This window comes from Rhinopithecus roxellana, chromosome 7, assembly GCF_007565055.1.
Source record: "Rhinopithecus roxellana isolate Shanxi Qingling chromosome 7, ASM756505v1, whole genome shotgun sequence".
NCBI lineage: Eukaryota > Metazoa > Chordata > Mammalia > Primates > Cercopithecidae > Rhinopithecus > Rhinopithecus roxellana.
Window position 1 is genome coordinate 124934949 of NC_044555.1, and position 18196 is coordinate 124953144.

Consider the following 18196-nt stretch of genomic DNA (forward strand, 5'->3'; position numbering starts at 1 on the left):
ACCATCCTGACTAACATGGTGAAACCCCGTCTCTACTAAAAATACAAAAAATTAGCTGGGCATGGTGGTGGATGCCTGTAGTCCCAGCTACTTGGGAGGCTGAGGCAGGAGAATGGCGTGAACCCGGGAGGCAGAGCTTGCAGTGAGCCGAGATTGCGCCACTGCACTCCAGCCTGGGCAACAGAGCGAGACCCTGTCTCAAAAAAAAAAAAAAAAAAAAAAAAAAAAAGACAGGACAAATCTTATCCCTGAAAACATGACAGCAGTTTTTATATGCACAGTGTTAAGCAGCAGAACACCCCCTTGCTTTTTCTTTAGGTACTTTTTTCTCTGAAGTCTCTACACAGCACTTGCAATGAAAATGCCAACAGGCTATAAGGGGTTCCAATGAATCAAACGCATCAGGAAAAAACAACTATGGAAGAGCAATCAGAAGGATCTATTGCAAGCAATACAAACACTCCATTTTTTCCGTAGGAGCTTAAAACCCTTGAGTGAGGTATCTGAGGTGCAGAGAGAGGAAGTGACTTGCTCAAGGCCAGATAACAAGTCTGGAGAAGAGCCATAAATAGAACTTGGATCTCCCAAGTCCCGGGTGGGTGCTTGGGGACTGTAAGATTATACTACCTCTTCAAAAACAACACAAAGAAAACACTAAAGCAGACAATTACCTTTCTGAAAAGCGTTGTTCTACTCTTCACCTCTGCTCCAGCCCTATCAATGGCAGACAGACTTCTTGGAGTACCTCCTGGAAATAAGAGAAGGAAAACCCTTTAGCCCAACAAGCAGAAGCTAGCCCAAACAATACTCCCTCCACCACACAAAGGTGGAGCCCTCTTCACTTAGCACCATGGCGGCAACAACAGGATAGGATATGAAGGCTTTGTTTGCCTTCAGCTCGCCTCACAGCAGGCTTTTTGTCAGTTGTCTTTGAGAAGCACATTTGAGAGTCTGTCTTCAAGGGGTACACCCTCCCCCTAGGTGGCCAAAAGGCCTTACTTTTGGCTTCCATGTTCTCTTCTAGTTTCTCATGAGGATTTGCCAGCTAGCATAGCTACATGGGTTTGATGAATTGCTTCTGTCTCCTCTCTTGGTTTCTGATTGCAACTGGCAATGAAGCCACAAACAACATCACTTTCAGGGCACAGGGCACAGGGTGAAGGCTAAGCAGGGAGAGAAAAAAGGGCAACTTCTTCATGCCTTTACCGGGAGAAGAGCAAGGATCATCCAGAAGGGCTGGTGATCCAGGATGCCTGGACACAGCCAGCTTTTGTACCAAGAGAAGACACCCACTTCAGAGAGTCTGGGTTTCCATTTTCTTAAGTAGTAATACCTTCTATAGAGAAAGCTGGACTCTAAAACTTGAATGAGCTGTATCAGGGAAGAAAGCCATCTCCAGAAATGCTCACCTGTTGCAATCAAGCACTTTTCATAAGTTATTTGAGAGCCATCATTAAGTTTCACCATGTTGTCTCTCACATCCAGCTGTACTACCTGGTACAGTCACACACATACACAAAAGAGGTAGAGATGAATTAGCTTTGAAAAAAATTTATTGAGATATAATTCACATCAAATTCACCATTTTAAAGTGTGGAATTCTGTGGATTTCAATATATTCACAAGGTTGTGCCACCATCACCACTATCTGATTTCAGAATATTTCCATCACCACCCCCAAACTCCAGGCCAATAAGAAGTTGTCAGTCCAGGACGGGCAGAGTGACTCATGCCTGTAATCCCAACAATCTGGGAGGCTGAGGCGGGCGGATCACTGAGGCCACGAGTTCGAGACCAGCCTGGCCAATATGGTGAAACCCCGTCTCTACTAAAAATACAAAAAGTAGCCAGGTGTGGTGGCATATGCCTGTGGTCCCAGCTACTGGGGAGACTGAGGTAGGAGAATCACTTGAACCTGGGAGGCAAAGGTTGCAGTGAGCCGAGATCATGCCACTGCACTCCAGCCTGGGCAATAGAGAAAGATTCTGTCTCAAAACAAAACAAAACAAACAAACAAACAAACAAACAAAAAAGTTGTCAGCCCAATAAGAAGAATTAGTTCTTGACCTAAAGCGATCCTTAAGAAACCATATCCAAGTAATCATGGGAACCACAGTTTCTGGTACCCAGTTTTTTCAGGCAGTCATATGGTGGAAATAGACAGAAAGCAGGTAACATTAGAGCAAGTCATGACAGTCCCAAAGCCCTGCCCCATGTGTGGAAAAGGAGAATCAGAATAGCCTTTCTTATTTGGCTGTTTGGAATTACTTATTATTACTTTGTTAATAACCCTCCTACGTCTACAACATTTTTACAGAATGCTTTCTCCAACTTGTAGCCTTCACTGAAACTTGGCTCTCTCTTAAGGAGAGCTTACATGTAAAGGCTGTTAGTTCCCCCACACTCCACATCGCAAGGCCAGGAGGAGGTGTTGGCATTTTGCAAGCTTCTTGAGGTTACTGGTCTGCTGCTTCCAGATTCTTGTACTTTCATTCTCTTCTGAGGGACATCAGAGGAGTCCTATATTCCTATGAATCACTTTTTTGAGCCACCTCCTTGCTACTCCTCCTGATTCACTGAAGACCTTGGAAACTGGCTCATACTGTTCCTCATCTTGTTATCTCCTAAACCGCTCCTTCTACCTCAATTATCCTACTTGTTGGTCACAATTTTCCATCCCTTCAGCTTTCGCTCAGTCTGTCTCCTATACTTGCTTTCAATTTTCTCTTTTTATTTGACTAGCTGCTCCATTCTAACTAATTTGGGCTGATGGTAGAACATCCAAACTGTTCTTTTGCCAGTACCTTTAATTCCCTTGCACCCTACTCCTTCTTATGGTTAAGAGCTTGAGCTTTGGAGTCAGAGAGAATAGGCACCCAGTCTTTGCTCCACTCTTTACTAGCTATGAGACCATTCAATTAAGCACCTACTATGTATCAAGTGTAGACAGTGATCCTCACTGCTTTCAGAGTTTAGTGGCCAGGACAATTTAATAAGCACTAACAGTAATCAAGAGTGATAAATGTGATATGAGTGGTAAGAACAGTGCAGGTAGTACTGGGAACATATGACATATGCAATCTAGTCAGGGTGGGTTGGGTAAAGCTTTCTAGAGGCAACGACATGAACTGAGATCTGATGCAGCTTCTTTAGCCTCCTTTGATTTGTCCTTGGTAAGCTCCCTCTTCAATCCAATCCCGCTACTCAACCCTCACATTGCTCGCTCTCAGATAACCATCTTATGTTCTATTGTATTGTGAAAACAAATGAAGCCATTAGATGTGATCTTCCACAGCTTCCCATGAGGCATGAGGGCTCCCCACCACCCCTGCCCAGCCTATTAACATTCTTGTCCCATCCAACAGGTCCCGCCTTTGATTCTACGTCCTCTGCACGCTTTTATCCAATTGCCATCTCTCTGTTCTCATTTAAATCTTTTGAAAGAGTACTTTACCCTCTTTTCTAACTTCCCAGTGGTATCTGTTTTATTTTATTTTATTTTATTATTTTTTTGAGATGGAGTCTTGTTCTGTCACCCAGGCTGGAGTGCACTGATGCAATCTTGGCTCACTGCAACCTCCGCCTCCTGGATTCAAGCAATTCTTGTGCTTCAGCCTCCTGAGTAGCTGGGATTACAGGTGTGCACTACCACACCCGGCTAATTTTTGTATTTTTAGTAGAGACGTGTTTTCACCATGTTGGCCAGGCTGGTCTCTAACCCCTGACCTCAAGCGATTCACCTGCTTCAGCCTCCCAAAGGTATCTGAACTGCCAAATCTCATGGTGCATTTTACAGTTCTTTTCTTCCCAGATTCCTCTGCCACAGTAATACTGTGGATCACATCCTCCTTCTTGAAACTCCCTATATCCTTGGCTCCTGTCCTCAGGTTTCCTCATACTACTCTTTTAAGTTCTTTCCTAGTCTCCTTTGTGGGTTCTTCTTAACCCTGCCTCCTAAAAATTGGGGTTCCCCAGGGCTCTATCCTTGCCTTACTCCTCTTCTCACCAGATCAGTTCTCCCTGGGAGGCTTCACCTACTCTCATGGTTTCAACTCCTACACATATGCAGATGATTCTCGACTATCTGTCTGAGCCCAGGTCCCCTGAGCGTAGCAGTCATATGTCCAACAGCCCAGAAGACACCTTCACACAGACATTCCACTTCATACTTAATGGTCCAAAACTGAATTTTATCTTCTCCCTTAAACTAGCTCTTCCTCTTGTAATGTCTTTTGTCCAAAACTGAATTTTATCTTCTCCCTTAAACTAGCTCTTCCTCTTGTAATGTCTTTTTCAGCTGAGACATGCAGGCTAGAAATTAGAAAATCATCTTTGCCTCCTCCATCTCCTACCTTTAACCAACCACCAAGCCTCATCAAGCATGCCTCCTAAGCATGCCTCAAGTGTGCTCCCTACTTCTCTTCACCTTTCTATCAAGAAGTAATACTGGCTGGACATGATGGCTCATGCCTGTAATCTCAGCACTTTGCGAAGCCGAGGTGGGTGGATCACCTAAGGTCAGGAGTTCGAGACCAACCTCGCCTACATGGTGAAATCCTGTCTCTACTAAAAAGACAAAAAAAATTAGCCAGGTATGGTGGCACATGCAGCTACTTAGGAGGCTAAGGCAGGAGAATCACTTGAACCTGGAAGGCAGAGGTTGCAGTGAGCCAAGATCACGCCACTGTACTCCAGCCTGGGCAACAGAGTGAGAATCTGTCTCAAAAAAAAAAAAAAAAATTAATACACTGTACACTGATGCTATTAATAGTTTAGGCTCTGGAATCAGAATATCTGGGTTCCAATTCTGTGGCCTCAGACAGACCCGGGTTCAAATTCTCTCTCTACCGCTTACTAGCTATGTGAGTTTAGGCAAATTATTTAAAATTTATTTATTTTTAAAAATTTCAACTTATTTCTCTGTAAGAGGGAAATAATATCCACCTCATAAGATTATTGGGAGGATAAAATGAGATGGTACACATAAAGCATTTAATAACTGTGCTTACAAGATTAGAATAGGTACTATACAAATTTTACCTCTTACTTTCTTCTTCTTCATCATCATCATCACACCACTACTATTCTAATCTGGGATCTCATCATCTGTTGCCTAGATTATTGCAATAATCTCTGAAATGGTCTCCCTCTAGTCTTTTTTTTTTTTTTGAGACGGAGTCTCGCTCTGTCACCCAGGCTGGGGTGCAGTGGCTGGATCTCAGCTCACTGCAAGCTCCGCCTTCCGGGTTCACGCCATTCTCCTGCCTCAGCCTCCCAAGTAGCTGGGACTATATGCGCCCACCACCTCGCCCGGCTAGTTTTTTGTATTTTTTTTTTTAGTAGAGACGGGGTTTCACCGTGTTAGCCAGGATGGTCTCGATCTCCTGACCTCGTGATCCGCCCGTCTCGGCCTCCCAAAGTGCTGGGATTACAGGCTTGAGCCACCGCGCCCGGCCTCCCTCTAGTCTTGTCTCACTGAAATCCATCCTCCTCACAGCCAATAGTGATTATTTAAAATTCAATTGCCTAAAAGGCAACAGCTCCCCAGCTCTCCAGTGCAGAAAAAGCTCTTTCATGCAAAGCCCTCCACAATCAGGCCCCTTGCTTCATCTCTTGCCACTTGCTAACTTGTACCTAACTGCTCTGTCAGTACCGAGCTGCTTCTATTTCCTGGCACCAAACATGCTTTCTTGTACCCCTGTGCTTTTGCTTAAATGCTGTTCTTTTTTACTTGAATGCTCTTCACTCTTCTCTAGTCTGGTGAATGCCTCTTCATTCCATAAGACTGCCCATTCTGTAAGACCTTCTCCTCCAGAAAGCCTTTCCTGATGTCATCACTCAACTGGGCATGCTTCCCAGTATCTCCCACAACATACTGCACAGGTCTGTCTTACTACACACCTATGTGTTATGATTATGTATTTATGTTTCTGCCTAATACAGTTAGCCCCTAGAGGGCAGGGCCTGAGTGTTGTTTACACATAGAGGACACAATGTCTCATTACCAGCTTATCAACAAATCTATATCCATCTTCTCTGTCTAATGTCCCCTTACAGAAGTGGGTATGTTCCTAACAAAGGACAATCCCTCCATTTATGCTGTGTATCTCATCTACTCTGGGCTTTTGCTCCTTCAGAAAACACCTCCCTATTGGAACAGTGCCATTAGTTTACACACACACTCTAGTACCTGCCATTAACAACAATAAAATATAACAAAACCATCCTGGAACTCCAGAAATACCCTCTAATAACTGACCTTATTACTCAGACACTCACTTTTTAAAGTCTAACAATATCTTCTATGCTGAGTTATGTCCAAATTATTTTACTATAATGAATAATACATATTTGTCAATCTTTTCTCATCGATAATCCCAGAGAGAAGTTAGTGTGGGAAAATAGGAAGGATGAGGAAGGGTAGAAGAGCAAACAGGAGAGATAGCAGCTTTTAGGGTCAAGTTGAGTCAGCATGCTACCCTAGGCTTTGATACTAGTGCTTTCCCCAGAAAGACACACTCAGCATTATTAAACCTAAAGCAGCTCGATCCTTCTTTGATGAGCTACAATGGCAGGACAGACATAAATGGTAATGGAAACACACATCACCATACTGGCTGGTGGGCACGTACGTAGAGCCTAACAAAGGAAGCGGTCTACTAGCTCACCTTCTTCCCAGTGAGGACGGCCACACCACCATTCTCAATGTGAGGCAGGTCCTGAGCAGAGACATAGAAAGAAGGTGGCTGGAAATATATGCTGTATGGAGAAGAGAGGGAGAATATTATAAGCATGTGGAACTGTTATCAGCTTCCCCTATAGCTTTAATAAAACTGTTTCCATTATCAGAAACTTTAAGGGACGTTTTCCAAAGTAGGTCTCCAAGTCTATTAAATCGTGGTCATGACTTGCTTATATACAGGCATCCAGATCAGTAGTTCTCAACTTGGGGCAATTTTGCCCCCAGGGGATGTTTGCCAGTGTCCAGAGACAATCTACGTTGTAACAACTTGGGTAGGGATGCTACTCATATCCAGTGGGTAATGGCCAGGGATGCTGCTAACCATCCTATGACGCACTGGACAGCTCCCCACCCCCAGCAAAGTGTTATCCTGCTCCAAATGTCAATAGTGCTGAGGCTGAGGATCCTGCTCTAGATTTAGGTTCATTTCAAAGTAAGAAGAAGTGGAGCACTCACGGAGCTGGTATTCACATATCCACCCAAATGGGTTGTCCAGAATGGTGCTCTTCAATGGAACAACTAATTCTAGCTCCTGAGATGACTCTGCCTCAAACAGTTATCAACTATGATATATTAATATTAATTAGTTTATTAATATTGGCGGGGTGCAGTGGCTAAGGTCTGTAACCCCAGTGCTTTGGGAGCCCAAGGTGGAAGGATCACTTGAGGCCAGGAGTTTGAGAACAGATTGTGCAACATAGCAAGATCTCATCTCTAGAAAAAAAATTTTTAAATTAATAAAAAGCACATGGTGGTACGCACCTATAGTCCTAGTTACTCGGGAGGCTGAGGTGGGAGGATCACCTGAGCCCAGGAGTTTGAGACTGCAGTGAGCTATGATTTGGCCACTGCACTCCAGCATGGGTGACAGAGCCAGACCCTGTCTCTAAAAATATGTATATATGTATGTATGTATGTATGTATGTATGTATGTATGTATATATGCATAAATATATATATAAAGTTAGCCACTAACTTAATTGAAAGTATACATCCTGTTTGAAAATGGAACATGACAGTGGGGGTGAGGGAGAAGGGTAAGTTTGTAAAATTTGGTCCGGTATCAAAGGGGTCACCAATGAGAAAAAAATTGGAACCCAAAGCACATGGTACTAGAATTAAGAGATCTAAGTTGTCCTTCAAAAGGAAAAAGCTTCTGGACCTGTATCTCCAAGTCTGTCATGCAAAAATTCTAACAGAGGCTCTTCCTTACAGTCTTCTTACTCTACTCCTGAAATTCTAAATGCCTGCTAGGCTGTCAAAGAGAATGCTGTTAAGTATTTTCTTTTCTTCTGCTCTTGTAGGACATGTCTAGGCAAGTATAAAGAAGTGATGGCTGGGCACAGTGGCTCACGCCTGTAATCCCAGCAATTTGGGAGGCCGAGGCGGGGCAGATCACAAGGTCAGGAGATTGAGACCATCTTGGTCAACATGGTGAAACCCCGTCTCTACTAAAATACAAAAAAATTAGCTGGGCGTGGTGGTGTGTGCCTGTAATCCCAGCTACTTGAGAGGCTGAGGCAGGGGAATTGCTTGAACCTGGGAGGCGGAGGTTGCAGTGAGCTGAGATTGTGCCACTGCACTGCACTCCAGCCTGGTGACAGAGCAGCAAGACTCTGTCTCAAAAAAAAAGAAAAAAAAAAAAAAAAAAAAAAAAAAAAGAAGTGACAATACAGGCCAAGTTGATCTTCACCTAAAGAAACTTAACATAAAGGTTCCAGAAATAGGAACATTAGTATTTCAGAGGCCAATATTACACCATCAACTGTTGGTAGATCTGGTAACAGAATCCAGGACTCTCGCCCTTTGTAGACTGTTATCTCTAAGCTGTACCAAGTGTGGACCGTAGTAGACTCTAGTGGACAGCCAAGTCATCCCTCCTATTCACTGTACACAGTCAGTGGCAAAATCCTAACCTACTCTCTGTGGTGCTTAGCTGAAGTTGTTAGTCAGACTCATTTTACATAAGCAAACACACCTTCTCTCTTTTCCATTCCACTGTTTGAATCGCAGTGTCTTTGTGACATTTGGGTCATCTGAAAACCACAGTTCTTTTGAAAGAGGAGGTCGCATGTATGGCAGCTCAGGATCTTCAGATACAATCAGTACCTTCAGACATAAAAATCATGATGCTTATCAGAGCCAAGTAATTTAAGAGGCAAATGTCAAAACGTTCACATTAGCTAAATACTTGCAGACTGTACCCTCTGTGCCAAGCAAAAAAAACATGTACCTTACCCTGGCCCCAGGATCCCGAGCCCGGATGGATCTGGCTGCAGCAAAAGCAGCCGTGCCTCCACCGATTAGCAGAAAAGGAACATGACTTGGCACGTTGTCTTGAGGAACTTCCTCTCCTTCTGAAGCTGAAAGCAACAGAACACACTGGATGAATCTTCTTGAAGTCTCAGATGATTCTTTGCCACTGTTAAAAAAAAAATCACCTTGCACTTGTCTCAATCTTCCACATAAAGCTAGCAAAACATAGGACCTACACTAACCTTAGCAATCTTCACAGCATCCTGATGGGAGAGGGAAAGCAAGTATCCCTTTCATTTCATAAGTGAAAAATAGGAGAATGATTTCACCAATGTCATTCATTCATCAGTTCTGAACTGGTACTAGGACATGGCTTAAATATTTAGTTACATCTAAAACATTTAGAAAGTATACATCAGTAGGCTTCTGCCCTTCCCATCAATTTCCTAGAGATCACCAGGAAAATATCAAGCTCAGTTTCACCTTCCGTTAGCAACAAAGGGAGAAAATCCAGGGGGTCAGTTGGGGATTATTATACAATGGTCAAGAATAAGGAGGTGCTTTTGAAAAAAGCAGAACAAATTGCCTACCCAGAGTTGTGGGGCTTATTAAAGGATTAAAACATTCCTCTCTGAAAATTGAAGCAAATCATGTGAAATGGAAGTGATAGCTAGGGTATGGTGCTTTAGGAAAGCAAATATACCTTTAGCAACTCGAAACTGCAAAGAATCAAAAGGGGAACAAAACAGGGGAACAAAATCAGAAGAATTTCCTCATTTAAAAAATGGCTTTTGGCCGGGTGTGGTGGCTCACACTTGTAATCCCAGCACTTTGGGAGGCTGAAGCAGGCGGATCACCTGAGGTCAGGGTTTCAAGACCAGCCTGGCCAACATAGTGAAACCTTGTCTCTACTAAACATACACAATTAGCCAGGCATGGTGGCGTGTGCCTGTAATCCTAGCTACTCCAGAGGCTAAGGCAGGAGAATCGCTTCAACCCAGGAGGCGGAAGTTGCAGTGAGACAAGATCAGGCCACTGCATTCCTGCCTAGGCAAAGAATGAAACATCGCCTCAAAAAAAAAAAAGATGGTTTTCATCTCATTTCCAATAGTTTTCCTTGCTAAGCTTGCCTTTTAAGAGATTTCTTTTTTTTCTTACTTACTTATTTATTTATTTATTTATTTATTTCAGACAGAGTCTTGCTCTGTTGCCCAAGCTGGAGTGCAGCAGTGTGATCTTGGCTCACTGCAACCTCTGCTGCTTGGGTTCAAGTGATTCTCATGCCTCAGCCTCCCGAGTAGCTAGGATTACAGGTGCCCGCCACCACACCTGGCTAATTTTTGTATTTTTAGTATAGATAGGGTTTCACCATGTTGGCCAGGCTGGTCTCGAGCTCCTGACCTCAGTTGACCTGCACGTCTCGGCCTCACAAAGTGCTGGGATGACAGGTGTGAACCACCGTGCCCAGCCAAGAGACTAATATTAATATACAGAAAAACAACCAATCATAATCATCACTAGCTTTATTCTCAAACCCAAATTTCAGCCAAATGCTTTAAATCACTCCCAGTTCTAGGGTAATACCATACTTTCTAGATGTTTACAATCTCATACCACCATTGCTTCTACAAGACATCCATGAATCACAGCACCCCAACTGTTTATAACTTTCCCTTTGTGAGTCTCAAATCATAGCAAGAATTAAGGGAATACTCACCAGATAATGCGGCCTTTTTCTGTTTCTGTTCTGGTGTCAGCCCTAACCCTGAAATTCTTTCATTGTATCTTTTTTCGTCCTCTTTTATAGTCTTGTAGGCCTGCAGATCCAAACATGGAGAAAGTTTATTTCACCATACAGCTAGCTCATACTGTAAGTAATATTATCTTTCAATTAAATGAGAAGCTTTTGTCTATCTGATGTTAGTTCCTCTATGTCAAAACCACTAAGACAAAGTTGTTTTCTTAAGAAATAAAAAATACTGGGTATGCACATGCTTGGTATGGAAAAAATATGTGTAAGCAGATGAAAATATTCCAGTTTCAGATTTTTAGGCTCTCTGTAAAGAATTCTCCCCATATTTTATTCTGAATGTACAGTTTAAGAACAAAGAAAAAAAACATTTTATACTAGAAGAATAAAGCACTAGAAAGGGCTAATCTTTATATGAAGCACAGAACGGGGGTTTGGACTATGCTGGACACTAGCTGTGAAATCAATCTATAAGGGTCCCGGGTAGGAAGCTGGGACATAAGTTTTCCTGGTCAACATTCTGGCTTTTGCTGCATACTCACATAGTGGTCAGAAACATGGCCGCCTGTATTCTATTTTTAGAGAGTTACCCATCATTCCCTCAATGGTCTGTCCTTTTCCTAAACTCACAAGGTAGAAGGGATCTCCTTCAGAAAAACTACACACAGATTATTTACTAGGGGGTCAAACACCTTGCTTAAACACCTGTTATATTTCAAATATTCTATCTTCTCTAGCCTTTCAAATTGGAAAAGGGTAATTTTACCATTATGACTAGTTGTGTTGTTTTTTTTTTTTAACATACAGCACCAGAGTTTATTGGAGACCTTTTAAAGAAAAGGTAGGCAAGAATGACTTGACATTATAATGCTTTTGGCTGGGCACGGTGACTCATAACTGTAATCCCAGCACTTTGGGAGGCTGAGGTGGGCAGATCACCTGAGGTGAGGAGTTTGAGACCAGCCCGGCCAACATGGTGAAACCCCGTCTCTACTAAAAATACAAAAATTAGCTGGGTGAGGTGATGCACGCCTGTAGTCCCAGCTACTTGGGAGGTTGAGGCATGAGAATTGCTTGAACCCAGGAGGTGGAGGTTGCAGTGAGCTGAGATCACATCACTGCACTCCAGTGTGGGCGATAGAGCGAGACTCTGTCTCAAAAACAAAACAAACAAACAAAAAACTTACAATGCTTTCACTCTTTTGTACCCCACAGGGTAAACAAAACAGGAATATAAGTGAACATATGTCAAATGAAATCTCAGATTAATTAATTGTAGGAGAAAGTAAAGACAATCAGAGGAACTATCATAAAACATATATATATATTTTTTTTGAGACATAGTCTCACTCTGTTGCCCAGGCTGGAGTGCAGTGGCGTGATCTCAGCTTACCACAACCTCCGCCTCCCAGGTTCAAGTGATTCTCCTGCCTCAGCCTCCAGAGTAGCTGGGACTACAGGCGCACGCTACCATGCCCAGATAATTTTTGTATTTTTAGTAGAGGTGGGGTTTCACTATGTTGGCCAGGCTGGTCTCGAACTCTTGACCTTGTGATCCGCCCACCTCGGCCTCCCAAAGTGCTCGGATTACAGCTGTGAGCCACCGCACCCGACCCCATAAAACATATTCTAAGAATACTTCTATGACTTCCTTCCAGAATAGCCCATCAGGCAATGTGCTGCAATTGAGGAACCTGGATCCTGAGAGCTGGGTTTAACCTGGAAGCATTTAACATTGTGACAAATGAAGTAGAAAGAAGTACTGTATACAAAAAGACAATAGTTACTCCTTGAATTTACCACTAAATTTATCAAATAAACGAATTCAATTAACATTAATTTCAGGAAGAGTTTTTATCTTGGCATCAGATACTAATACACAAGTCCAGTATTTACTCATACCTTAAAAACATTTAAGAAAGGGACTCTGGCTGGGCGTGGTGGCTGACGCCTGTAATTCCAACACTTTGGGAGGCCAAGTTGGGGGGATCACTTGAGGCCAGGAGTTCGAGACTAGCCTGGCCAACACAGCAAACCCGTCTCTATTAAAAATACAAAAAGTAGCTAGGTGTGGTGGGGCGCGCCTATAATCGCAGCTACTAGGGAGGCTGAGACAAGAGAATCACCTGAATCCGGGAGGTGGTGGTTGCAGTGAGCCGAGATCGCACCGCTGCACTCCAGCCTGGATGACAGAGCGAGACTCTGTCTCAAAAACAAATACACAACAAAAAAAACCTAGAGGGGAAAATTTCAGAAGAGAAGAGAAGAGAAGAGAAGAGAAAAGAGGTTTTACCTAAAAAGATGGCTTACTCTGGTCAACATGAATGAAAAGAGAAATAAATAGGGGCCATGTTCATTGAGAGGAAAATCCCGAAATAGCCTAAGCCCAGCTCACACTTCCTAATGGCTTACACATGAAGGGAAGAGCAGACCAAGAAATACCTAGGTTTAGTGGGGAAAGGGCAAGAATGAGGTTGATATGTCTGATATATATATAAATGTATTTATTTCTTTACCTTTTCCCCAAGGGTTTCTGTACTCCTAGTTTGCACAGATTTCCAATTAATGACATGAATACATGTCAGGTTAAGAAAAACTACAAATTTATGAAAACTATTAGTGAAGACAACTTTTCTAAACAGATGAATATGGTGGCATTTATCCAACTTAATGGGATTTGAAAGGAAACAGGTCATTTTCTGAGTGAGGCAATGCAATTCTATAGTTTAACAATGGCAAAGGGCCCAAATACTAAATCTCATTAAATATTCTAAAGGCTACTTTGGTTCTGCCCACCAACAAAAAATAGAGGACTGAGATTTGAGGATCTGCCTCAGGTCCTAGTGAAAGTTACCAGCAAAAAGAGGAAAAACTCTCACATCAATCCGAATCAGAAGTTCATATTTACAATCCAAGCAGCAGAAGCACTGTTGAAATTTTTTCTTTTTTCTTTTTTTTTAATGAGACGGAGTCTTGCTCTGTCGCCCAGGCTGGAGCGCAGTGGCCAGATCTCAGCTCACTGCAAGCTCCGCCTCCCAGGTTCACGCCATTCTCCTGCCTCAGCCTCCTGAGTAGCTGGGACTACAGGTGCCTGCCACCTCGCCCGGCTAGTTTTTTGTAATTTTTAGTAGAGACGGGGTTTCACCGTGTTAGCTAGGATGGTCTCGATCTCCTGACCTCGTGATCCACCCGTCTCGGCCTCCCAAAGTGCTGGGATTACAGGCTTGAGCCACCGCGCCCGGCCATAATCAGTGTTTTTCAAACTGTGGTTGCATGCCATTAGTGGGTTGTGAAGTCAATTTAGTAGGTTGCAACCAGCATTGGACGCAAACACAAATAGAAGAGAACAGAAGCTAGAGTAATTACATGACACCTAGTAAGAGTAGTTTTTGAAGTTCTGCTTGTTTTATGTATTTGTAGTCATAAAATGGGTTGTAAGAGAAATGTATTTCTCACTGCAGATCATGGTAAAAATTTTTGAAAGTCGCCAGTTTACTCTCTTCTTTTTGGAGGGTAAAGTGGGAGGGAGGTAAAGAGCTCCCAATACAGGAATTGCCAAAGTAATATTTATACTTAAGTTAGGAACATTTCTTCAAATGAGAGAAAAAAGTTACGAAGAAATACTGCTCACTGTTATGGACTGAATGTTTCCTATTCCTATATTGAAGCCTTAACCCCTTATGTGATGGTATTTGGCAATGGGGTTTTGGGGAGGTGATGATGGTTGAATGAAGTCTTAAGGGTGGGGCCCTAATCAGATAGGGCTGGAGCTCATATAGGAAAGGGAAGACACCCGAGTTCCCTTGCTCACTCTTTCTCCCTCTCTGCCCCCCACCCCCCAAAACCATGTGAGGACATGGCAAGAGGGTGGCTGTCTGAAAGCTAAGAAGAGAGCCCTCACCAGAAACTGAACCCTGTCTGACCTTGATCTTGGCCTTTCCAGCCTTCAGAGCTATGAGAAAATAAACCTCTGTTGTTTAAGCCACTCAGTCTGTGGTGTTTTGTTATGGCAGCCCAATAAACGAATACAAACGTTCCCAACAACTTATAGCAATATCCAATCAAATCTGAACATCGATTTTAAATTCATCGTTCTCTTGAGACTAATACCAATTTCGGACAAAAAAACTAAGCCACTTCAGATCAAGTTTTCAATGATTTAAAACCTAAAACAAAACTGTACATAACAGTTCAATAACAGTTGTAGGTAGACAAAAGCTTATCATTTAACCTGGAACCACTTTATAATACAGTAGCTTCATTATTACCAGTGTTGGATAAACACAGAGTACAATGAGGCATTTAACTGAATGACTTGAGAGGAACTTGTGCTTCTTAGATATTTCTAAGGCAGGAGAAAAGAACAGTGACCAGCCCTGTCTTGTAGCTTGGCATCAAGAGAATTTGCATGGTCAACTCTGTGGAAGCCATCCAACTCTGGTATAGCAACACAGACCAGGAATTTATCAGGTTTAAATTGTTACCAACATACTGAACACAAAGGCTTTAATCTATTTTTGAATGAATGGGGTGGAACTGATGGGAAAAGCTGAGAGATATGAAATGGAAAAAGTAAGGCTCAGAGGGTAGTATCTGAATTACGAATGAGAGGCATTAAAGAAAGCAATCTACATGAATGTGTTAGCTTGTACTGCTTCAGCCACTTTTGACCAAATTAGAGATTACAAAGGGACACTGCCAAATGAATTTACTTCGAAATAGAGGCTGCAGGTGGAAAGGTGGATAGGGAGAATATTGCAATTTCTATGGCTTTTTGGATCTCCTCAGAAGCATTCAATAAAATGCCTTTTCACAGTCAAAGTCTGGTTGATTCTTTCCCACAAAACACAAAAATTACATTTTACCTAAAATGATTCAAAAATGGACGGTGTTCACATTACCTTTATTTGCTTATTTAACATATACTCTGAGACTGTCTTGTTAGATATGCAGCACTAAAGCACAATATAATTTGGTATCATACAAAATCATTATAAAATTGGCAAAAGTTTCAAAGAAAGAGGTAATGATGAGGATTTGTGATCATCATTAGACTTGTGGCTTTAGCTATATCTGGTAGGACTTCAACAGTTTGAAGAATGAGATTTGAGGACTCTCTAGTGACTGACAATGTCCCTTTAATAAACACCTAGAGAAAGCACATGCTGTGAATGTTTTATTATATTCTAATGTATCAAGTTTTCATTAGTGCCATGGTCTCACCCACCCTACCCCAAAATATATTTTAGTGTAAGCATCTTACATAATAAACTCCTGCCCCAGTGACTGTTGCTCCTACAATTAAGAAGTACACTAGGTTGCTGCCATCTTTCCCAGAAGCACCTGTAGATGCTAGTGATCTAGAAGGGGATCCTAGGTGATGAGACTGCACAACTGTAGGTAAAGATAAGGCCAAGAGAGAAACAAAAGGAAATAGAGCACTAAGAATTAATGAAGAAACATTCAATACAAAGGCAGGGAAGCAGTTTTGGTTACCCTGTGCTAAAAAAGAAAAAAGAAAAAAATGCTGCTCCAGGATTGCAGAATGTACATTTCACCAAATCACATTATCAGACAGCTCTCGCCTATTTCTTACTCTGATTTGACTCACAACAGGCAAGAACTATCTACTTTTCTTGTCCATTTGGGAGTCACATCAGGGCATGAGGATATAGGTAGCTTCAAATAATTTTCACGTCCCTTTCTTTAACCTAGCAACCAAGGAACAAAGATAAATTCACTGTCTTACCAATATAGAAAAAAACCCCTAAACTTGGAATGGCTTAATAAGTAAAACAAACAGCTTCCTTCAATCAAGGGTATTACTAGGTGTTATCTAAGTTGGTTCACTCAACCTTACAGGATCCAACTTTAGACTGATCAGCTTAGTCACAGTAAACCCTGCCAAGTTAGGAAAAAAACACCCACAGAATAATTCCTCTGTGACCTGCTAAGCTGATCGGAGTTCATTTAAGGAGATATAATGGTGCTAATACTACGTAGCAATTAAACACCATATTTCTCACCTCAAACAAACTCCATTCTAAAATCAGTGATACTAGCCCTGCTTCTGTAATTTAGTCTTTGGTTGAGATTCAGGGATAGCTTTCCTTTTAGGAACACTTAATATTTTTTATTGAAGGCTGTTGTTTTTTAATGTGAACCTCAAGCTGAGGAAAAATAAAATGTCTGACAAATAGGTCAAAATCAAATATTGTGCTAAGGAGCTGCAATGGATTTTGACTTTATTCACAGGTTAGTGTGTGACATCCAAGAAAACAGGTACAATTTTGTGGGTTACTTGAATCTAGGAAAACACAGTGGCTTTCAAGTAAAGAGGAAAAACACAAGTGAAAAGAGCAGAAATCAATCAACATGAGATTAAATTTCAGTCATTCCCGAATTGGCTCCCATAAGATATTAGGCAGCAGGCACTTAAAAGAAAGCTTTTTGAAATGTTTTCCAAAAGGAGAAAGGGGAATTAGTTGCAAAAGTTTTAAAGCAGAGTACTATCGAGTCTATTAATGGGAGCTGTTTGGCAGCTTCTTTACACACGCTGCTTTTCTACTTACATAGGCACCAGCTCCTACTGTTGATAAGCCCACAATAAGGACTAACACAGAATTATCGATTTTGCCCCCTGATGCACCAGAGCTAGCCATTTGTCTTGTCATCTGGAGTTCTAGAGGAACATGCCATCGCTGGAACAAGTTGCCTAAGAAACATAATTTATTAAGACACACACATACAAAAATAAAATAGTTAATACATATTTATGATTAAACGTCAATGCACTGTACAAGACTTATTGCCCACAGATATTCACCGTTAAATGATCAAGAAAAACATCATAAAAACTTCATACATAAATACTACAGACAGCTGAATGAACACTCTTAAGTTGCTGAAGTTTTTAAGAGTAAAATTTAATGCTGCCCAGTGAGGAAATCTTCAGCTTCCAGAAAAGATCATGAAAAACATGAATAGTTCATCAAATACCTCTCCCTTCATGTCTTTCCCATAAATGAAGTAAACACAGAAAGATGACTGAATAGGTAGGTATACAAAGTTAACCATGGGCTACCTGGGACATTATAATAACCATTTAAGGAGTAATCTAAATGGCTCCAATCTTGCACAAAATAAAACGCAATGCACTCTAACCAGGACACAGTTCAATCTTGCATGAAAGGTAATATGTCCTGGAATACAGAAATGTTAAAGCTCAGAAGAAAATCAGAAAAAAAAAAAAAAAATTAAATGAGTTTCTCTCCCCCAAAGAACTAAAAAATTTCGGACTATGAAATATTTTTTATAACAACAACATTTAAAGTGTCCAGCAACTCCTTGGCTCTTACTCCTCCAAAATAATACCAAGGTTATTTTGACGTAAAACTATGCAGAACTATGTAACGATGTGATGATCATAACAACACCCGTACATAGAA

The 18196-nt window shown here is 41.7% G+C and overlaps 2 protein-coding genes across 3 annotated transcripts in view; one reads left to right on the forward strand and one right to left on the reverse strand.

Annotated features, from left to right (window-relative positions):
• Positions 1-12730, forward strand: part of LOC115898719 — a 41394-nt gene extending 28664 nt beyond the window's left edge. For both annotated transcript variants that reach the window (XR_004058407.1, XR_004058406.1), the window contains exons 3-5: positions 10806-10868; positions 11556-11589; positions 12407-12730. The gene's annotated coding sequence lies outside the window, so the exon portion shown is untranslated. The remainder of the gene's footprint in view (positions 1-10805; positions 10869-11555; positions 11590-12406) is intronic.
• AIFM1 (apoptosis inducing factor mitochondria associated 1) overlaps positions 1-18196 on the reverse strand; it is a 36663-nt gene that overhangs the window by 10051 nt on the left and 8416 nt on the right. The window contains exons 2-8 of the mRNA XM_010354799.1: positions 17321-17463; positions 10716-10815; positions 8981-9105; positions 8721-8851; positions 6669-6759; positions 1410-1494; positions 672-748 (exon numbers count right to left, since the gene is read on the reverse strand). Of these exons, the coding sequence (XP_010353101.1) occupies positions 672-748; positions 1410-1494; positions 6669-6759; positions 8721-8851; positions 8981-9105; positions 10716-10815; positions 17321-17463 (752 nt within the window). The remainder of the gene's footprint in view (positions 1-671; positions 749-1409; positions 1495-6668; positions 6760-8720; positions 8852-8980; positions 9106-10715; positions 10816-17320; positions 17464-18196) is intronic.